At 43.8% G+C, this 23,533-nt stretch overlaps 3 protein-coding genes across 5 annotated transcripts in view; all 3 read left to right on the plus strand.

The window, feature by feature from the left end:
* LOC132455488 (gap junction alpha-3 protein-like) overlaps nt 1-4,349 on the plus strand; it is a 7,979-nt gene extending 3,630 nt beyond the window's left edge. The window contains exon 4 of the mRNA XM_060049351.1: nt 419-4,349. Coding sequence (XP_059905334.1) covers nt 419-1,217 — 799 coding nt within the window. The 3' untranslated portion in view covers nt 1,218-4,349. The remainder of the gene's footprint in view (nt 1-418) is intronic.
* A 1,565-nt stretch (nt 4,350-5,914) lies between these two features.
* Nucleotides 5,915-20,342, plus strand: pspc1 (paraspeckle component 1). Of its 3 annotated transcripts, XR_009525125.1 has the most exons (11): nt 5,916-6,429; nt 6,932-7,081; nt 7,743-7,894; nt 9,000-9,095; nt 10,119-10,315; nt 11,193-11,277; nt 11,882-11,969; nt 16,749-16,806; nt 18,729-18,877; nt 19,240-19,980; nt 20,022-20,342. XR_009525125.1 is itself a non-coding variant. In XM_060049036.1 (10 exons), exons 1-10 carry the CDS (start codon nt 6,031-6,033, stop codon nt 19,531-19,533), a joined length of 1,668 nt encoding a protein of 555 aa, XP_059905019.1. In that variant the 5' UTR covers nt 5,916-6,030; the 3' UTR covers nt 19,534-20,342. The 3 variants fall into 3 exon arrangements, 1 of the variants encoding a protein (XP_059905019.1); XM_060049036.1 differs by having other exon boundaries at nt 19,240-20,342; XR_009525126.1 differs by lacking the exons at nt 16,749-16,806; nt 20,022-20,342 and having other exon boundaries at nt 5,915-6,429; nt 19,240-19,352.
* Nucleotides 20,343-22,318: 1,976 nt separating this feature from the next.
* Nucleotides 22,319-23,533, plus strand: part of LOC132455191 (NACHT, LRR and PYD domains-containing protein 3-like) — a 381,632-nt gene continuing 380,417 nt past the window's right edge. Inside the window, exon 1 of the mRNA XM_060048992.1 lies at nt 22,319-22,542. Within this exon, the coding sequence (XP_059904975.1) occupies nt 22,530-22,542 (13 nt within the window). The 5' untranslated portion in view covers nt 22,319-22,529. The remainder of the gene's footprint in view (nt 22,543-23,533) is intronic.

The raw sequence follows: 23,533 nt of genomic DNA on the forward strand, positions 1-23,533 counted from the left end.
GGGGTTCTTAGGGGGGGGCCTGGGAGAATACGAACCCCGGGATACAGCGATGAAGATATTCACTGTTTCTGTTTTATTTTTTCAGTCTATTTAATTTTTTTTGTCTTTTTCTCGCTCTTAGGTTCTCATTATTGTTGTGTGCTTTTCGACCTTTCATGCGTTATACCTACTATGTCGATTATGCTTTGATGACGCCTTGCTCCAGTATCTCTTTGCCTCTGTGCTTTAATGCGCATGTCATACATACAACTTACGATCGATTTATGTTGCTTGGTTGAATGTATATATCGTTTTTCAAATAACTACATCCTTTGCTTATAACGAATTTGTACTATTTTCCCAAGACGAATATGAAACTATGTATCACCTCCACACGTCCTGAAACCCAAGGCTGCCTTGTTGTTCCTTCTGTTCCCAGGCCCACTGAGAAAACCATCTTCATCATCTTCATGCTGGTGGTGGCCTGCATCTCCCTGCTGCTCAACCTGCTAGAGATGTACCACCTGGGCTGGAAGAAGGTCAAACACAGCGTCACCCACAAGTTCGCGGCTGACTGCGGGTCCCTGCGGCTGGGCCCCGGCGACGACGCCGGCGACCCCCGGGCGGTCCCCGAGTGCGCCACCCTGGTTTCAGACCACTGCCTGCAAGGCTACACCGGCAGGAGCACCATGGAGCGGGTCCGCTACCTGCCCGTCCAGAACTCCTCCTGCGCGCTCGCCCTGAGCCCTGACGCGGTGGCGGCGGCGGTGGCGACCACGGCGCCGATGAAGATCAACGCCGACGCCTTCCCCGACGACGACGGCTTCCTGCGCGGCGGCGGCGGCGAGGTCCCCGGGCACCTGCCGGCGTTGGAGCAGAACTGGAGGAACGCGGCGCTGGAGGTGAGTGGTCCGATGGGGAAGGCCGACTCGCCGGCACCTTCTGCGCTGGCGCCCTCCTACTGCTCCTCCTCCTCTTCCTCCTCGTCCTCCTGCGGGAAGAGTCGAGCTCCTCCCCGATGGGAGGGGCCTCCCTCGCCGCGCCTGCCCTCCCTCCCCTCGCACCTCATGTGGGACGAGGAGGCGGAGGACGGCGGCCCGCCCGGCCGCGTCACCGTGGTGACCAGGGCGCAGATGCACAGGCCGCCTCCGGCCGCCGTGGCGACGGACGTGCGGAGGCTGAGTCGGGCCAGCAAGGTCAGCGGCCCCCGCGGGCGTCCCGACGACCTGGTGGTGTAGCACACACACACACACACACACACACACACACACACACACACACACACAAACACACGCACGCATGCAGACACGCACACACACACACACACACACACATGTACACACAAGGACACACACAGACACAGACACACACACACGCATGTACACACACACACACACACAAACACACACATGCATGTACCCACACACGCACACACACACACACACACACACACACACATGTACCCACAAGGACACACACAGACACACACACACGCATGTACACACACACACACACACACAAACACACACATGCATGTACCCACACATGCACTCACACACACACACACACACACACACACACGCACTTCTCCCGCATGCATACACACCCGCAAACACCACCACACCTTTATATTGCATACGTGTGTCCCTGGACATGTGTTCCTGGTTATATGTTCCTGGACATGTGTCCCTGGACATGTGTTCCTGGACATGTGTCCCTGGACATGTGTTCCTGGACATGTGTCCCTGGACATGTTTTCCTGGACATGTGTTCCCTGTTCAGTTTAAATCTTCTACACCTTCCCCTTATCCAGCATGCACTCACATGCACCGATGCCGTGTGGTGACCAGTTTTGGGCCGTTCCTTCCGGGAGTCTGTATGATCAAAGAGGAGGACAATAGAGGATGCTGGATTGTGGCGAAAGGAGTCGTCCACCCAGACTTGATTTCTTGGCAGCACGCGGCCTGCAGAGTGCATCATGTACATGGACTTTACTTCTGTGACGTCATATCTATGCACCTTTCTTGCCCGTTTTGAAGCCAAAAGGTTTGGGCCGGTGGATTCACTCACGTTCAATACAATGCGCGTGTTCCTCTTTGTATGGTCCGGCCGGGTGCGTGACATCGTAGAGCAACCCCCCCCCCGCCCCCCTGCCGGACTCTTCCATGTCGGGTCACTTGAGGTGACCCTATGCTATTATCTACACTTATCCAAGTGTGCTTCTTGTACTTACACACTTTTTGCGAAATATGGTTGTGGGGACATTTTGCATAGAGCGCGCCGGTTAAGTATTTGGTTGTCGATAGTGATAAAGATGCGTTGTGGATCAAATGCCGAGCCAAATTATGCTCCCCCACTAGTCTATGTGCGGATGGAGTGGGCGTCAAGCACACGCTGGCCGATGAGAAAAGAGGGATAAACTTCAGCTCTCATGTCCCAGTGTGGAAATTAGTGTGATTAGAGGGACGGGACCTTACTTATCAATGGCTCATGTGGATCACACGACCCATATTGACCGGACCCCTATGTCGGAAGGCTCCTGCTTCTCAGAGCTTGGAAGTATGTATGTTTGTGTACCTGTGCCTATGTTTACACCGAGCCAGCTCCGCGTCAATGAAGAGATGGGATGTGTTGTAAACTAAGGAGAGGAGAGGGTGTGACGTGTGAAAAAGCTGTCCCATACTGAGATACTTTCTTAAGGCTTTACAGGTGAAACATGTGTGAAAGCGAACGTGACGAGAAACCATCGTTTTTATCGGAAACGTGGTTTTTTTTAACGGTTTGCCTTTTTTTTTTTACGCAGCCAGGAAGTTACCAATACGAACGATAGATCCGGCGTGAGGCTCGTGTTTGCAGTGTGATACGGAAGTGCCTTCATTCATTGTAAAGATCTTCATTTAATTTTTCTTACGCAGGGCCTCGCTATGGTGGCCTTCGTGAATAAGTGCTTGGTTCAGTCAGCTTCTAGACTAGTGGAAAAATAGGAAATTAGGCTTTAGGCTTTACTTTAGATCATGAATTGAAGCCCCTTAAAAGATAGCTTAGGCTGATTACGATTTGTGTGTCGATCAAACAAGGCGTATCGGAAATTTGTCGTTCTTCCGGTCAATTAAAAATTGTGTTCCTGCACAGAAAAACAAATATATTTAACTTAGAGAACAGCACTTTGTTAGGGAAAAGGCTTATCAACGGTAGCCTAACAATAATTTCTGTACTGGTGTAATGCAATGCTGTTATTTCTGAGGTTAAAGACTATTAATCTTAACTTGTTCTTGGAATCCAAAATGCTTTTAACACATGGCTAGTAATAAGCATATAGATGTTTTCACTCTTCATATTTTAGCATTTAATTATTTCACACCTTTTGGTTAATATGCTAATTAATAGGCATTCAGTTGACATACATTAAAACACCCATATCTATTTGTGATATTAATATTTGTTATTGTTAAAATTGGGCATGATGTTCTGCTACTGCCAACTTCTACTGACTTGTAGAATATTTAAATTACCAAGCAATGCCAAAAGGATTTCATTATTATATACTGTTTTATTATATTATTTTAGAGACTGCTGACCAGCAATTAGTGACTGTTCGAGTATCTAAAGCATAGCTTATATAAAATATAGGTAAATAGCTAACTTCAACAACAAATCACTTTGGTGAGAATTTTTTTAACATTAGTTGTGATAAGTTATGTGATATGTAAAAAGGTCTGTGGTCAGAGATACTAAAAACGTACCGTAGTGCAACTTATTTATCATCCTCTTGAAATCAGAGTTGGACCATAGTTTATTTTATAGGGCTCTACTAACAAATCTGAAAGGTTGTTGAAATACGTTTTTGATTATTGTTTTTTATTCATCATTTTTTGGGATACATTTTTTTTTGTACCTAGAGATTAACATTTGCACAGTTCAGAAACGTCTAGAAGTACAAAGAATATGCTCTGTCAAAGATGGAGAGAAATATATGCCTGACCTTTTTCATGTAAAAAACAGAAAATTGGAATATTAATATATCAGAACGAATAGCAAAGGTGACATTTTCTGTCCTAATTTTGGCAACTGGGACCTTGTGCTTTAAAAGTGTGACGCCATGACTATGTGTTGCTAACCCCCACACCCCCTTACTCTACAAATGAATAATTTGCACCAAAAAAATGAAAAGACACAATGCTGTGTTGTTGGTCTCATAGAGACCAGACACATGGTGGTTAGGACGCCCATGCCTTTTTTATGCATTTTTTCCCTGTGTTAAGAAAGTGCCTTGGGTCAAAGCCTTTTATGCGAGGACATGTTGATGTAAGTGGTCCTTTACCTCAGATGTTTACAAAGGTGTAACCAAATAAACTGTTTTTTGTACCACATCTGTGCTGTGGAGTCTTGCTTTCTGTCGGCCGTGGCGGGAACATTTGATCATGCTATAAGCCACATCTGAACGATTCACCTATTTTTCTCCAAAAATAGGTGACATTTTTCTTAATTTTAAGCCTTTATTAGTTTTGTATATTTTGAACAGTTGGATCAAGGGATTTATATTCAGGATTCGTTAGGGAGTAGCCTAGTCTCTACTAGCCAAACATTACCAAATATAATTGCAGTTGTTTTTTTGTGTTAATGTATTATTTGACCTACAATGACCAAATCTTTCAATGTCCCATGCATTACTATCTCTTCTGTTCCCTAAGTGGCATCCATTTGGTTATTGACTGCCTGTGGGTGCACACACGTGGCCCTGCGTGTGCACGTGCCCATAGATCTTTGCTGAGACCAGCAGTTCCTTTATGAATGCTGAAAGTTCCAGGGATTGAGCCTTAACAAAAGATGAACCAGGGTCACCACACAAACACACACACGCATGCATACACATACGCACACGCACGCACACATACACACGAACATATGGACGCACGCAGGCACACACACAACCGTGCGCACACACACAATCACACACATAGTCACTATTGGATGCAGTTGATATAGCTGCATTGATGTTGTATTAAACAAAAAAACTAAAACTAAAACTAAAAGTACAATGTCGGCTGATACCAGTGGCAAACAAAACAAGAATGGTTTTAATTAAATGATCAGTATCCCAAAAGGATTAAAGATAGACATTTAGGACCCCTAATACAAAACCATTAATAATCAAACATTTAGAAATTATTGTAACAACATTTACTGTATGAGCAAACTACATTTCTACTGATTAACTAGGATTTATTCCATTTAGTAAACACATTCTTTGGCTATGTCCACAACTTGTACAACTAATAATCATAAACATAATTATAATAATTATAAAAAAGTATACTCAGTGCTACAGAGTGCAATCCACACAAACAGATCAACATTGCTCTGGACCTTCACCCACAGTATGAACAGTATCATGGGAAATAGGACGAGGAGTTTATCAATTCATGTTGTGATATAGTTTTGTGATACATCAACTCAGGATGGCATGTGATCATGTAATTACAGTACGTCCGGGAAACACATGAAGTGGGACAGGATGCCACCAACTGGTCAGATTTGGGAAAACTCCACACATAGACAGACGCACACACACACACACACACACACACACACACACACACACACACACACACACACACACACACACACACACACACACACACACACACACACACACACACACACACACACGATAGGGTTATCATGATATAATTGCAAAATATTACAATATTATGTAACAATTACAATAGGGCTTGTAGGACCTCAGCTAAATGTAATTACAATTACTTAAAATACAATTATTGTTGCAGCCACAATGAAAGAATGAAGAATGAAAAACATATGTATATTCCAAGAATATGCAAATGGTAAAGAAAACAAAAAACAAAATGAAGTATCATTCAGGTTTTACAACAGGAGCTTCATATACATATTCGAACTGACTTCCCGTTCCCACCGGAAATACGTGTTACTTCTTCCGTGTTCTTCTTCCTTTGACTGCACAACGTTGTCGAGTGTTTGAACACACTGCATGCGATTCTTGTCTTTTTTGAGTGGCGGGGTCATTAAACGATGGCTCACCGAAATGTACAGCAAATGAACATGCAGAGCCACCATTCCCCGCAGGCGGGGAGACACGGGACCAACTCTCCCGCCGCGGTGGAGCAGAATGCACCGCCTCACAAAGAAGGCCAGACGCCGCCTCCTCCTTCCCCGCCGGCCACCGGCGAGGGGGGAGTACCCGGGGAGGGAAGCGGACCAGACCCCAATGCCCTGTCCCTGGAGATGATCTTGGACCTCAAGAGCTTCAGGAAGCCCTGGGAGAAGACGTTCACCCAGCGCTGTCGGCTGTTCGTCGGGAACCTGCCGACGGACCTCTCCGAGGAGGATTTCAAGAAGCTGTTCTCCAAATACGGAGAGGCCAACGAGGTGTTCATCAACCGAGACCGGGGCTTCGGGTTCATCCGCCTGGTATGTTTATGATGCACCCCCGATGTCGGCTCTTTATGGCCATGTGTTTCAAACTATGCACACACTGGTTAAATACTCGCATGCACACAATTTATTACTGGGACTAGTGGGAGGAGGATGGGTCAGAGGCTGCTGCCACCCACAGGACTGTCAATCAATATGACCAGAAGACAATCAATATGACCAGAAGTCTCTAGCTGCTTACTTTCACGTCTTGTGAGTCTAGGTCTATGGTTCGACTTTGCTTGTCCTATGCTGGGACTATTGTTGGCTAGTTCATAATTTCCATAATTGTCTTTGTTTGTTTTATCTGTATATGTATACTGTATTTTCATCTGTATCGATGAGTGGTTTCAGTTTTTTTAACTGTCCTCTTGTAGTTTACCATTGTCTTTTTAATACTTCACACAATCTCTTTTCCCATGTTTACATTTTGTACCTTCTCTAGCCAGACTGATTTCATGCTAACACCTTCTGGTATCTTCCGGAAATCCTTTTATAGGAGAGCCGTACACTGGCAGAAATTGCCAAAGCAGAATTGGACGGAATTGTTCTGAAGAATCGACCAATAAGGATCCGCTTCGCCACCCATGGCGCTGCCCTCACCGTGCGCAACCTGTCGCCGGCGGTGACCAATGAGCTTCTGGAAGAGGTACGCGTGAAGGGGGAAGTAACTACTTATGTGTATATGGGTGGTCTCTTGTATATGGTTAATTCTAAATTGAACCTAGATCTCAACTCAGTGCGATTGGTAAAGAAGTCTGAGATAGTTAACATGCCTTGTCGCAAACATTGTGAAATAAACAAAAGCTAGGGTAAATCGAATGCTCCGACGAGAAAAAAAAAAATCGGTTGTATTTTTGCTGTCGCAGGCCTGTAAGAAGCCAGTCCAATCATTCCACTCGGCCAGGATGAAATGATTGGATGTCTTACCTGTCCGTCTACCTACGTACCCGACTAACTGTATGCACTCGGCCTGTGCACTCATTGCACATGACCGGAACCTTCCAGAAGGCTAGGCAGACCCGTTGCTTAAGTGAACGAGCTCGCATGTGTTATGGGCGAGTGGCTTTGACGGGAGACCTAAAGATGGTGTAGACGTGTATTTCTTTCGGTTTGATACAACCCCGAGCCGACTCTGGCTTATGTCTCCAAATGGCCAACTCTAGCTTTAACACGTTGACAAGAATGTCGGGTACAGCTGCAGTCGGCACAGGCGAACCTGTTGTCCTTCTGTCACCGGTGGTCACCATGCTAATGCTAACGCAGCTGCGTAGAATAAGTGCCCCGCCCCTCCCCTCCATCCCCCGCAGGCGTTCTCGGAGTTCGGCCCGGTGGAGCGGGCCGTGGTGGTGGTGGACCCCCGCGGCCGCCCCACGGGGAAGGGCTTCGTGGAGTTCGCCAACAAACCGGCCGCCCGCAAAGCCCTGGACCGGTGTGCTGACGGCGCGCTACTGCTCACCACGTAAGAGACCCGCTGCTGGGGGGGGTGGAACGCTGGAGGGGTCCATGATGGGGGTAGGACTACCCCGTGGTGGTGATGATAGTCCAGGGTACCTGGTCATCTAGAGCAGGGGGTCAGCAACCTTTTCCACATGCAGTGCCAGTTTGACATTTTCTCGTTAATGAGTGTGCCTTAAGCAACAATATATTAAGCTGAATTATGACAGCAACCGAAAACATTTCCAGAAGCCCTGGAATTGTATTGTTTCAATAGAGTGCACAATCGTGCATCATGCAAAAATCATATTTGCTACATGGGCTTACAAATTATAATTACATATGTCCAATCTTAAAACACCACTTTCAGAAACTCATTCATGAACATATTTGCACTGTTAGAAATGTAAAAACCAAGAATATATGAGAATGTTGGAACCATCCACATCAATATCTTTAAGACATGTACAGCTTTGCAAAACCATGTGAAGGCGATGCATACAGGCCACTTGCAGAAATATTTTCTTTTATTACTCACGACATAAGTTTAAAAACTATTAATTGATCCCATTTCAGAACACTGCTTTCAGTATCTCATTTTAACATATTTGCACTGGGAGGAAATGCCCAAAACAGAATAAAGTGCAAAAAGAAATCTGTAGTAATGATTATGCCCCCGCATTGTGCGTCGAAATAAAGAAAAGAAAAAGTGTGCCAATGATTATGCTGCCACATGCCGGTGGTGGCACGTGTGCCTAGGGTTGCCGACCCCTGATCTAGAGGTTCATGGATGATGCATTGACTTGTTTTGAGCTGTGGATCCCGACCTTTAACTTCATGTGTGCCGCTAAATTGTCATCTAAACTTAATAATAAAAAATAATATATAAGAGTGCCTATTCAAGGATGCATACTTTGTCCTACAGGAAGGTGTGTGTGTGTGTGTGTGTGTGTGTGTGTGTGTGTGTGTGTGTGTGTGTGTGTGTGTGTGTGTGTGTGTGTGTGTGTGTGTGTGTGTGTGTGTGTGTGTGTGTGTGTGTGTGTGTGTGTGTGTGTGTGTCCTAATTGAAAGACCTATTTGAGCCCTGCTCAGATCCATACTAGTTGTTGAGTTTGTGGTGGTCTTGGCAGGACCCCACGCCCGGCCATCGTGGAGCCCACCGAGCAGCTGGACGATGAGGACGGGCTGGCGGAGAAGCTGCTGCAGAAGACACCCCTGTACCACAAGTAGGTGGCCAATACATTATATAGTTTCATATTGGTGTGTGGGAGAGAGAGGGAGGGAGAGAGAGAGAAGGAGAGAGGGGGAGGGAAGGAAGGAAGGAGATCTCTCTCTTTATCTATCTAATAAACAGTATATATATATTCACTAACTAAAAGACAAACAAAAGCATGGAAATCTAAGAATTAAACCAATGGCTAGCGTTGATGGGGCATCGAGGGTGTCTCCGTACCGCGACCTCTGCACGGTACAGGAAAGGAAGGCTCTCCAGCGTGTGATTAAAACTGCACAATACATCTGTGGAGCAGCCTTCCCATCACTTAAAGACATTTACAACACCCGTGTTACAAAGAGGGCACACAGCATCGCCAAGGACACTGCACACCCCCAGCACACACTGTTCACACTGCTACCATCTGGCAGACGCTACAGGAGCATGAAAGCCAGAACAACCAGACTTAAAAACTGTTTTTATCCACAGGCCTTTAGGCTGCTGAATGACTCTCTCAAACACTGATGACACCCTGTATTTGCACTTTATTCAATACTGTGAACTTTATTTAGTTTCAACTGTGAGCTTCATTTACACTATGTACTTATCTACTAATAATATTCAATATCCAATGTATATATTAAAAAAACTCCTATATTTCAATGTCTTTCAGGGCCTTCTGCTGTATGCGAACATTGCACATGCTAAACAGCACCTTATATTGAACTGTTTTTGTTTAACTAAATTCTGCTCTTTGTACAGATATATTTAGTAGTTTAGTTTATTTATGTACTTTATTTTAAGTATATTTTGTGTGAAGGGAACTTGCGAATTAAGAATTTCATTGCCCAGCGCAAACTGTTTCCATTGTGTATATGACAATAAACTATCTTGTATCTTAAACCACATCGCAGGCGACCCGAGGTGATTGGGCCCCTCCCCCCCCTACTGAGTAACCTACAGGACAGTCTCCCAAAACGGCCGCCTTCGCGCTCTCACACTCTCCTCTCGCCGTCTCCTCTCGCTCCTTCCCCAGGGAGAGGGAGCAGCCCCCGCGCTTCGCCCAGCCGGGCACCTTTGAGTTCGAGTACTCGTCCCGCTGGAAGGCGCTGGACGAGATGGAGCGGCAGCAGCGGGAGCAGGTGGAGCGCAACATCGGCGAGGCCCGCGAGAAGCTGGAGACGGAGATGGAGGCGGCCAAGCACGAGCACCAGCTCATGATGATGAGACAGGGTGGGTCTCCCCCCCGACGCACGCATCCACCTCCACCGGGGGGGGGGGGGGGGGGGAATGAGACCGAGGGACGATAAGGGCGTCGCTCGTACAATTACAATTAGGGCATTTAGCAGACGCTTTTATCCAAAGCGACTTACATCGGTTAATGCACACATTGACACACCGACGGCAGAGTCAACCATGCAAGGTGACAGCCAGCTCGTCTGGAGCAGTTAGGGTTAAGTGTCTTGCTCAGGGACACACCAACACTCGGCTAGGAGGAGTTTGGGGATCGAACTAGCAACCTTTCGGTTACAAGACGACCGCTCTACCTCCTGAGCTAAGCCGACCCCTGCGCTCGTAGCTCCGATCGTGGGTCTGCACTTGTTTTCGTACCACGGCGCGAGTAGTGGACTGGACTCTAGTTCAGTGCGCCGCGCGTGCCCTGGTACATCAACGGAGCAGAGCCGGGATAAGGGAGTCTGTCTGCGTGACAGCTGTGTGCAACAGGGGCCACAGGGCGTCAACGTTGGGACGTCAAATCTCCATGACCGCCTCCATTTTGCAAGCAAAGGAACATACAAATGTTATTGGTAGTAACGTTTTTGGTCATTGTTTAGTGATTAAACGTGACATTTTTGGATGTGGTTAAACAAAGATTTGCCTATGTCACGTTCATTTTACGTTGATTCAGGGTTCTCTCTGTCTCTCTGTCTCTGTCCGTCTGCATCTCTTTCTCTCTCTGCATCTCTCATATATCACAAAATGTATCGGCGACAAAAACATCCCACGATTGGCATCGTGGGATCATGATCGTGCGTCATGGTGAACCAGCCCTGTTTACGCCGCGTGTTATCAGTTGACAGAGCTCCTCCTCCCCCCTTGTCTGGTCCAGATCTGATGCGACGCCAGGAGGAGCTGAGGAGGCTGGAGGACCTGAGGAACCAGGAGTTGCAGAAGCGCAAGCAGATTGAGATGAGGTGCGTTTGTTCACACCCTCCGCACCGCACCGCTCTCGCTTGCTGATAGTGCTCTAGTCATTCCCACAAGGAACAGAAAATGAACCGTTTGTATGAATAATTATTTTTAATGAACCCTAAATTCACCATGTCGGTCCCATTGCTATTAAGCCTCTGTGTGTATAAGAGAGACGTGGCCAGGACGGCAACAGCAGCAGCGCACAGTAAACTGCTAACGTTAACATCAACAACATGCGCCGCCATTGAAGAAGACAGAATTTTACACATTGAATCTCTCCGAGAAGGCCTAGGAGACGGAGGGGATGACGTTGTCCTCCATTGGTTAACTCCACTAGTTGTGGTCGTGATGATTGAGGTCTTCCTCTACCTTAACCCCGACTTTTGTATCACAACGTTACATTAATTGAGCTGACGCCTTTGGTCCAAAGTGCTGAAATTGGAGATATAATCCAATGATTGCGCGACTCAATCGAGGACATGGAATTCATCGAAAGAGCAAACTGCTGTTGAGCGACACTTGTCTTGTAGGTGATACACTTTGTTGGCAGTGTAAAGCTATGGCTTCATGTCCCCTGTAACGAGCAGACTTGTTTCCCGTCCAAAGGCATGAAGAGGAGAGGCGCAGGAGAGAGGACGAGATGATGAGACACAGAGAGCAGCCTGACGGGTTCAAACCTAACTTCATGGAGGGCGTGAGTACTTCTTGGACGCGCACACACACACACACACACACACACACACACACAGATTACTTTATTAGTCCCCGAGGTGCAATTCGGTTTTACAGCCAACCCATTCATTAAGGGTAAAAAGTGCATGAGTTTAAAATGTTAAAAGTAATACAATAGGAAAAAATCACACACAGAGAGGGACAGAGCTGTGATACATTAAAAAAAAACTGCCATTTTTCCAGGGTTGATATTGAGGGAAGCTGTTCAAAAGTCTGCCTTTTCCTGTATTTAAGTGACATCACAAGTGACATCACAAGTGATATCACAAGTGAGTATCCACCTAGATGTATGATGGATAGATCTGCAACATTTGCTACAGTCCCCTGGGTAGGCTGGCAGAATGATCTATCTAGCATACATCTAGATGGATACTCCCACATTTTCAAACGGCTTGTAATGGCTAATCAAATTCACACCTGGTGGCATAATATCAACCCTTTAAAGTCCTCATTGACTCGGGTTTGAATCTGTGACCGTTTTTATAGAGCACTCCCTGTGATTATTTTTATCGACATTGACTTGGCCCTACAAATTCACACTCACACATATATATAATATTTGTGCTTTATGTTTGGTTTAAAAAGCGAGATTTGACCATTATCTTGTTAAACGCAGATGTATTAATGCATGGTAATGACTTAAGTAGTTCTGCCCTTTTGGAGAAATGAAAAACTGAATGTCAGTCCAAATAAATGACTTTGACCTTTCCAGTACATGTATGGTATATAGTTATACAATATCTTGAGGGGCTGTATTTTTCTTTGATCTCCTCGTTTTTTACTCGCTAGCTCTGCAAGTCCAACCATGACAGCCAGCTGTTTATTATTCCATCTCAATGAAGACCGTAATTTCATGTCTCACCTAGCCTTGTCTGTACCTTTTTATTTTATTGTGAAGATACATATATAATTTATATTTATATATATATGCACGCGCTTTATGTTAAGCAGATGCATGTCATTGAGAGGCAGGTAGACCATGGAGATTGGGGTTCATTCAAACCCAGGAACTTTTTGTCTGCAGTTCTCGTGGTGCAGATCCAGATCCTTTAACTACTACTATGCCAGTTAAATTGTTCATCCAAGTATTGTTGGTGGTTGGCTACCCACACCTTTTAAAAGCAGGGACCTTTTGCTTACTTAGTATGATTAATGCTAGGCAATATCGTGTTGGTTAAAGCTCTTTGTCCTGATCTTTGAATTTATTAGTAGATGCTAGGGGTGTGACGATACACTCAGCTCACGAGACGAGACACGATATTCGGTTCGTGAGAACGAGACGAGACGAGATTTTAAGAAAACTACAATGACAAAATATATGACTGGAACAACAGACTTTTATTTAACCGAGTTGCACATGCATTTTGAAATGTTTTATTATAACTCTTTACATGCATTAAATTGAAACTAAAACTAAAATTTATAAAAGTTGAAGTACAATAAATTAAATTAAATAATTCTATTTTTTTCAAGTGCGAACAATATTATCTGCAAAACCAAATCAAAGTTCTACTCCGTCAATACAGAGTGCAAATGGTGCAAACTGAACTGCCATTCATAATTTCCGCCGGGTACCCAAAATGCTGCCAAACAAATGATTTAAAAGTGGCGGGGGCATCTTCGACGGTAATACAGGTATTTTCCGACGTCATTCTGACTGCCTATGGCTGCTTCCCCTGCTTCCCCTCCTTCTCCTCCTCTTCTTCTTTTCCTTCTCCTTCGTTAGGTTCTGGCGGCCTAGACGTAGCAAAGGCGCATTACTGCCCCTACAGGCCACAAATAGAAGTTTGGATAGCTCACAAATCTCGCGAGACAGATTTTTAACGCGACGGGTAATATCGTTGAGTTTAATCTCGCTAGATCTCGTGGCACGAGATCTCGTCACACCCCTAGTAGATGCTCTTGTGAACTCATTTCACTCTATATTTAAACTATAATTACTTGATCTTATACCATTCTTTGTCTATCTGAACAAACCCAAAAAAAAAACTATTTTATATGATGATTTGGAATAACTATAATGCTATGGTGCTAATGCTCATGTTGATTTCATTTGATTAAATTCTAATTTTATTTTATTATGAAATAACGTATCACGTATTAATTAACGTGAATCATGGATAAACGTCTAAATGGATATTCTTTTGAATGTCAGGAAATGTATGTAATCTTGATGTTGATTTTTGCTGATTTTGTCTTAGATATGTATAACCTGTGATTATGCAATAACTTTTCTCCTCTATTCCTTTGGCGTGTTGAGAGGTCCAGCTGGTGTGTTCATCTGACCTCACAAACTTAATTACGGCATAATGTGTAATAATCATGATTACACATTTTAGGAGACATGGCCTCACAGACAGTTCACACCCAGCATTTAATACTATAACCGGTGCGGTTGGGTTTCCAACACTATATTTATAACCTCATTTGTTTTTGTTGTTTTTATAGTAGTTTATTATTGGCGTTGATATTTAGATATACTCTCATCCTCCATAGCACCCTACAATATTCCATAGTGTACATTTATTAATTTGCAACAAATCATGCATTTCTAGAACCTAAAGAGGTTGTTTACATTTTAAAAAATACATATATAGTTAAGGTATATTTGAATTTGTGTTCTTAGTTTTGTGTTTTTCCAATTCTCCAGGCATGGGGTGCTAAAGCCTTTTTTTTTACATTAAAAAAACGTTCACTTTATGGGGGCGGGCTAAATAATTAAAACCTGCAATCCTTAATCAATATGCGAACGCCGTTCTTACCCATGAATGTTTCATGGCAACTTGACAAGCTAAACGGTTGTTGTCAAGGTAATGGTTGCCGGTCTGTTGTTAATGAGGTGAACCATCCTTTATGACCAACGTCGGGTGGGATGGTCCGACTTCGATCAGACCAATGGGGATGTACGGACCTATCAGCCAATGAAGTGCATTCCCAAGAATAGTTAATAATGCAAGAATCTATAGCAGATGCTGCTAGTTAATATATATATTATCCAAAAACTTCCAATGTTATTAACGTCATGACGCAATTACAAAATATGGTCGGATCGCAGCCTACCGTATAAGTACCGGTATTTAGCAAGAAATTTCCTGTTGGAGTATCTTCGGAATTTGGTTACGCGTCTGCTAATAACCACCTCGTTAGTGCATACATTACGGATTGTAGGTTTACGTGTCCAAATCGTTATCTTTGAGATGCTACAAATCTCTCACACTCTTCATACAAAAGTTGGATCCCACATCCAGACATAAATGCTGTAGAACTATATATATATATATATATATATATATATATATATATATATATGCGCTGTAGAACTTTATCGATCATTGCTTGTAAAACTATCCCTACGTAGCTACCAGACCATTTAGGTATATTTCCTTTCCATGTTCCTTTAATATTAAACATTTTCCCCTGGGTCATTTTGATTCAACTTAGATGGGTGTGTGTATATAGTGGATTTCAAGGATTTGGTCGGTTTGTTAAGACCTTGGGATAATTGTTGTCATTGACAATGTTGAGGTTGTCGTGATGTTTGCAGTCCATTTAAATCCATTATATTCAAGTGTGTAGGGTTTAGCAGTAATTGGCAAATTTTGGATCATCTCGACAAAGACAATATCCACAATGGAAGGGTCTTAAAAAACCAGCCAAATCCTATAACCATTTTTTTTGGTGTGTGTGTGTGTGTGTGTGTGTGTGTGTGTGTGTGTGTGTGTGTGTGTGTGTGTGTGTGTGTGTGTGTGTGTGTGTGTGTGTGTGTGTGTGTGTGTGTGTGTGTGTGTGTGTGTGTGTGTGTGTGTGTGTGTGTGTGTGTGTGTGTGTGTGTGTGTGTGTTTTTAAGCCTGCAGTTCTTGCACTATATGGTAAAAATTAGAATTTTACGTTAAAGATTTATATATTTGCTATTCAGTTCGAAAGCATCCGTAGCTTCTAAATATATGTAATGGATACATGGATGTTTTTTGGTTTCACTATCTGCTAACTCCAAGTAGTCTGATTATAATTGTACAAGTGAAATAAGTGGGATGAATGTGTCATGAGTGAAATATGTATACATTTTCTCCCAGTGTGTGTGCGTACCAATAATGTTTCTAAATATGTTTGTTACTTGCTACATGTATAATCCTTACTCATTTTGTTCCCAATCAGTTAAGATTACAAAGCATGTTTAATTTAGTTCCCCCCCATATTTGATTTAGCATTACAATTCTTGAGGGTTATGGTTAGTGGGCATATTATTATAATTGTATTTTATAAACCCCAAATCTCTGTCCACCATTCTGTAAGGTGGTAGTCTTTTACCGCTAGAAGCTAATTGTGGCAGGTATATAAAGTGTCCCTGATATCCCAACAGGGGACATTCCCCATATTGTTTACAAATCTTACTTTTTTTGTTTAGCTTTTCTATTATTTTTCTTGACTTTACAGAGCATTGCTTTTTAACACAAATATAGTAAAGGGCAATTAAAGCTAGGTGTAACTTTTTTAAAACCAAGCATTGTTTAGAAGTCTTATTTTAATTATTGGATCGTGTCATATGAAATCGGATGCCCGCCCATTACACGTTGTCCAATTAGTAGACAACGTGACCGGTGGAGATGTCCAAATTCCCGCAACGATTCCACATGCCGTCAGCGCTGTCCAGTGGTTGGCAGTGTTTAGCCGTAGACCCATCCACACAGGACCTATGGTTAAGGAGGGCTTTGTACTCAAGTGTCTTCTTCACTTCTTCCAGAGGGAACAGGAAATGAGAATGGGTGAGCTGGGCCCTCGTGGAGCCATTAATATGGGAGGTACGGGTGTGGTCTCTCCTGATATAACCAAGACTAGATAACCACGTGCTTAAATACCACTGTTATTTTATGGACGTGTATCTTGTTTTAAAGTTGACTTATTTTAACATCCCGTCTTGTTCATGTAGTCAACATGGCAGAATTGCAGATGTATAGCAACACTTTTGCATGCAATTCCAAATTAGTTTAGTTATTTATTCAGCCTATAGGGATCAGTGTGTGTACTCTTCCTGTTTTCTTCTGTAGTGGGGGGGGGGCTGGGTTCATAACTAGATTATCTGGCCCCTACGCTCTCATTCTATGACGCTGGCAAATGTTAATACATGGACCCTGGGAAAAACCTGAAGAGCTTAACATTCCTACGTTTGTGGGTACCCGAGCTAATCTTGGGGCGTTTTCCTAAATTTAACAGCATTTCAATTATTAAAGAATGTATGATATTTCACATAGTTTGAGGAATCGGGGGTCTGCACGGTTGACATTGAAAGCGTTGTACGATGGGTGCCTAGGGGGCTTCCGTCAGGCAGGGACATATTTAATGAAATTGAGGATTGGAAGGGACTGCATGGAGGTTCACGGTGGCCTTCCATACCGCTCGTTGTCCCCGCCCAGGATTGCACATCAACGTCCATTGGACAGAACTTTAATGGTAATAAAGCAACCTATAGGAACGGGAGGAATGGTTGGGATTGAACACGCAGGGGAGACACCTATTTTCGCCCCTGCTTCCACCTCTGCGATTAATTCACGATTTATATGCCATTTACACAAAGCCAGTAGGCTTTGAACGCTACAGGGTACACTGCCGGTCAGCTTGTGCGATGATGTCAATGTCTTCATGGCCTGTGGACATTTCGGTTCAGTTCCCGCTTCATATTGGTTGACGGCGGCTAGACAAAAAACGCGCACTTAACTGAAGTCACTATGACACCCAACACTTAATTTGAATTAGTGCAGCCTTTCGTTAAGTCGTGCAAGTTTTTATAAAATGTATATTGCATTTTCTGAAGGCCTAGAGTGGCCGACACATGGTGAGCTTTCATCGTGTCCGGCTTCCCAAGTACTTTATGTAGTTTAGCGTTGAAGCCCGACCTAGCGTCGAAGCTACACCGGGCTTAGCGGCCCGCCCGGGTTTTCCCAGCGGGACGCATCAACACAAAACTCAAAGAATTTAAATTGGACCCCCATGACGCTGATCACTCGAAGCGCGTCCAATCCGATCGCAGCTTTGTTTGAGTCTCTGGAAACCGGGAATCTGAACGACTTGGTTCATTCCTAACCCTGAATACATGTTTACATGTTGTTGTTTTTTTGTTAAAAGCCTAAAAAGGGCCTACTTTGTTTGTCGTAGCAGTCGATAGGAACGTTCCAGTTGCTTTTTAACCATGCTGATGTGCAATCCTGGGTTTAGCGAGCCAAACGATATGGAAGACGTCCCTTGAACACGCCCCTGCGTCTTCCGTAACTTTCTCCTTTTTTATTCTAAAGTCTATTTAGGATCTGTAAAGTATATTTTTAATATTCAGTATCTGAAATATTTCCCACCGTGTCTTGAATACGACTTTTTATGACTTAACGTTGGCTTTTGGTTGCAGTTCTGGAATTTTGGGCACAAAGAAAATCCAGTACAGCCCAATGGTCTTGGGTCTATTTGTGTAAAAACACGAGATTAATACAATTTTAACCGTGTCACATTTGTAATCATAATTCAACAATTGGACTGTTGAAATAGTTCAATAATTACCAACCAAGTCAACCAAGTCACCAAAAGCCAATGTTAATATCCTTTGGAGCACAGTGATGCTTAAGCTAGCGTTCACCAAGCACACGCCCTTTGGTGCCGTACTCAAGCAGGGACGTACGTTGGCGCTTTATCCCCACGACGACGCTGACCAACCCCTGCTTCGTTGTTTTGCGTGTAGATGGCTTTAATCCTGCCGTGGCTGGGGCCGTTGGCAGCCAGGCTCCCCCTCAAATGATGGGCATGGGCATGGGTGCAAGGGGTGGAGCCATAGGCCCGGACGGAGCCGGAAATCTGGGAGCAGCCATGATGCCAGAAAACGGAGCCATGGTAACGTGTGCGCAAAAGGATGTTGCGCTCGTCTTTCATTTTTCGCTTAAGTTTCTTCTTGGGTCGTTTTAAACTAGAAACGACAATAATAATTATAATAATAATACAATAATTGGGCCTGAAATTCTTCCAATTAAATAATTGAAGAGCATCCTTTAAATGTGTGCAATCTGTGTATTACAGATTGAAAATAACCTGTAACTAATGGCAACACCTTTCCCCTCTTCCCTCGTCGGAACCTGGTCCACGTCACATGGTTGCTTTTGTGGCTCGCCACTCGTGGATCAAACGTGAACTCTTGTGTACCGCCAAACGCTAATTGTGGCGTGGTCGTACCACTGCTGATTGGCGATGTGCTACAGCGCAATGAGCGCTTCCCACAAGGGGGCCCTCTAGGGGGCCGGCCAGGGGTTGAGTCCCCCCAGCAGCAGCAGCAGCAGCAACAACAGCAGCAGCTACAACAACAACAACAACAGCAGCAGCAGCTACAACAACAACAGCAGCAGCAGCTACAACAGCAGCAGCAGCAGCAGCAGCAGCAGCAGCAGCAGCAGCAGCAAGCAGGACCTCCAGGTGGAGTGGTCCCAGGATTCGGCAGGGGGGCCCCAGTCGCGGGGACCTTTGAGGGCCCCAACAGCAAGCGTCGTCGATTCTAGGCTCCTTATCTCTCCTGGAAACGGTTCATTCGTTTTTTTTCAGGCGGGAAGGGATTATTGTTGTTGGCAGATTTTGTTGTTTTTATCCCATTGTTTTTGTTTTTATTCCATTTTTTTTGTTTTTATTCCATTGTTTTTTTTAATTGTGACTTGGAGGCGGCCTCATTCTCTACCTGAGGTCTGCAGACAGGCCCTGTGTTAACGGTTTCCGAAAGTCCCATTTCCTTTCTACGTTCTCTCCTGTTTATTATGGTCTTTTCTTCTCATTCTTGGAGAATCAACTTTTTGTTTTCGGAGGTTGAATTTTGATCAAGGGTAAAAACGGTGGTGCGATTTCTGAGCAGGTAAACCATTTTGTTAATGGTTGGTGTTTGTATTCCTACTGCTTTCCAAGATGCAAAGTGAAAATGAAATCCCAACTCAAACTTTCTGATCGAATAGATGTGTGTGTGTGTGTGTGTGTGTGTGTAGGACCATTTCATGTACAGTCAAGGCCTTTTGTAATACAGTTCCTCTAGCTTGGTCTGTGACACTTAAGCCGAATAGTTGCATCATTTCAAAGTAGGCTTGCTCTTGAAGTGTTATGTTCTTATTGCAAAAATTGTTTGGCCCACCACTGAACTCTCACACTGTCCGTCCACTTGATAAGGTCGATTTAAAGTTGTTCTGGCGTCGTAGTGTCTCTCACACTATGTTTACTGTGAAAGGAACCGTCTTGATCACTCTGATGTCCTCACTGAATGTTCCTGGCGGTCTGCTGCCTCTTGTTCCCACATCTCCCCAAGTTAAATAAAGTACACAAAAACACAGCTGTCGTGGTTATTCTGATTAGATAAGAATACGTTTCTATAATGTCATTGAATAAGTAAGATGGCGATCACCTCTGCACAGAATGGCGTTTTACGGCACACACCTGCTGGGAAAAATATGGTCACTTCAATGTTGTCCTTTGCGCCACACACTCCGCTTTAACTCAGATTATTATTATAATTCTACAACATTCGAAACTACAAAACAATCGAATTGATATCAAATTTGGACGCCCATGCCTTACTTCAATAAACTACCATCATATGTGTATCGTAATGAAATGATTAAAATCGTATTAAGATATGATTAAGTGTGCGCGTGTTTGTGTGCCTGTGTTTGTGTATGGGTGCGTGTGTGCCTTTGTGACACCAACTTTTACGTGTACTTATAAGTTTTAAACCAGTGGTTCTCAACCTTTTTTGAGCAAACGCACCCCTGACCTTACCCTGATCCTCTGGTGCCCACCCCCCCCATAATTTTTTTTAAATTAACTAACAACCGCACTCACACTCGTCGTTTTATATTGCTTAAAGGTGTCAATGCATCGTTTTTCATTGAAATAATAAATTTTTAGAACTTTTTTGAATAAATTAAATAAATTATGATTTCATAAGTGGTGGAATCGTGTCCCCTGTGTTAAGGACGTGAGGAAAACAGCTTATTTGTTACAATAATAATTGACGCCCCTAAATATTTGTTTTAAGAAATGTGAAACTCATGGAGTGGATGTTCCTTTCGTGCTTTATTTGGCATTTTGTAAATGAAACGGAACGTTTAGGGGTGTTTTTGTATGCCCAGATGGACAACCATTGTGAAGCAGGCAGGGGCGATTCGAAATTAGCAAAATACTCGAGACAGGACCAATGGGGGATTATCACGCTTCCGGGTACCATTGGCGGGATTTGTCTTCGTTGTGCATGAACACGTCCGGCGCAGTTCAACAATGGCTGAAACAAGATGTCACTGGTCTGTTCCACTTTGTACATCTAACAAACAACGCCGACCCTACTTAAGTTTTCATGGATTCCCGACTGAATTTAGTCTAAGGAAGAAGTGGATTCAAGCGGTTCGCCGGGGTGAAGGGCCAAACTTTAAAATAAAACAAGGTAGCACGTCTGTTTGCAGCAGGCACTTTAGTGAATCAGACTACACTAACGCTACAGTGAGCAGGCTAGCAATCAACCGGGGTCATATCAAGCGACTGAAAATCGGGTCTGTACCCTCCCGTCTCCAGTGGAATAACTGGGGACTGCCAAGAAGGGAGTCCGTTTATAAAAGTGCATCAACTCGCTTAGGCCATGACGTTCACCCAGGCCTTCCTCTGGAGCAACCGCTGCCGTGTGAAGACAAGAGCCGATGGAGGAGATCGCAGCTTCGGTGGTGATGACAGAACATGATTACGGTTCTGCTCCTAAACCAGGTTTGTCAGTGTGTTTGTTAGTTTTCTGAAATATTGGCCTACGGGCGCATTTTAATTACATAAGGTAAGAAAAGATAAAAGACAGTTTACTAGTTTACTACCGTTTATATCGTCTTTAGGTTACTGGTATATAATAATACGTTTACTGTAGAGAATACAACGTTAGTTCAGGTTTCACTGCTTTTCTGACCCGTGTGATGAACTGAACACTGCGTTCAATATTTATGTGATATGTGTTCGTAGCGACTAGCGACAGTCCAGACTGTTGCTGGACTGTACCACTTTCACAGGGGGGTTCCTGTGGGTCTAGACTCGATTCCTATGGCTTAAACCACAGCTGGGGCCATAGAGGGAGAGAAAGAGACTCGTTTGTCATAAGAGGATACCCTATCGATGTGTTGAGCTTCACCAGTTGATTTATGTGGGATCTGTGGTTCAGTGAAGTGACAGAATTCAGACTTTGTTCCAGTAGAGAAATTATTCAAACGTTCTTTACTTTTTTTTTATTTTACCACAATGCATTTTTTAAGTATGTTGTATATTTTTTTCGTGTTGTAGTTTAAGCACAGTTACAGTCTCCAAGGTGTTTAATTCTCATCTCTCAGTTCTCATCTGCTGTACACTACTGTACTGTAGTGAGGGCAGTGTGGTTATGTTGTGGGGTTCATATTGACGGTCTCTGACGTCCATAATGCTTTAGTGTGACGCAGTCACAATGATCTCTCTCAATATACAGCTAAAGTTCAGAAGGCAAATGAAGTGATGGATGAGTTGTGTTTGTGTCCAGGTCACCAGTCTACTATGGATGAGGAGAGAGTGGAGGGGGGGTCCTACCTCTAAGACCACTCTGTCTGGGGAACATGGCCACCGGAGCAAAGCTAAGAGGTAAGAAGAGGATCTCTCTGTCTGTGACTGTTGTCCCATCTCAGAGCTCAGCAGTGATACATCATGACTCCATCATTAGTCTGAGTAACAGCTGTGTGTGTGTTGAAGGCCAGAGCAGCAGCAGAGAGCAGACTCCCCTGGACCCAGCTGTGTCTCCATGAAGAGTGACCGCTCTATGGATTATCCTCCTGAATTTAAAGATGGACGCCCCTCCAGAGACGAGAGGTAAGAGTTTCAAACAGACTGGAGTGGCTCAAAACTAACACAACTTTTTCTAAAAAAAAAAAGTGTGTGTTGAAGCCCAGAGCAGCAGCAGAGAGCAGACTCTCCTGGACCCAGCAATCGTATGAATGAAATTAATATCAAGACGACTTGTAGCAGACTTTACAGGTTTAATGTTAAAGGTTCACTGGCTTTCAAACGGCCCCATTTATTGAATCAGTTTGAATCTTTGGTGGTGAAGGGATTTGTTGAAACAAATTACCTGTGAGGAATAACACAGGTCTGTGTAGAAATGTAGAAACTGAGTGCTCTATTTTCTATGTTAGCTAAACACATTGTGAATCAACACTCTATGCACAGTGTGAAGGGTATTTTGTGTGTTTTTATGTCAGCATGTAAGTGCTTAAATAATAACTTTTTCTGCCGCCCCCCTTAAATTTCCATTTAAAAAAGCTGAGAAAGAATATTAAAATTAAAGGTCATGAGAAAACAGTTTAGAAGCCCTACAATAATTAATAATAATATTAATAGATCCCATTTATGTAGTGCTTTTCCCAGTGCTCAAAGACACTTCACAATCGCTTCAGAAGCTAAATCATAAGAAACAATAAAGAAGCTGAACAAAACAAACGTACACAAAAAATTCACATAGGCAATTCTTAT

This window comes from Gadus macrocephalus, chromosome 4 (genome assembly GCF_031168955.1).
Source record: "Gadus macrocephalus chromosome 4, ASM3116895v1".
Classification (NCBI taxonomy): domain Eukaryota; kingdom Metazoa; phylum Chordata; class Actinopteri; order Gadiformes; family Gadidae; genus Gadus; species Gadus macrocephalus.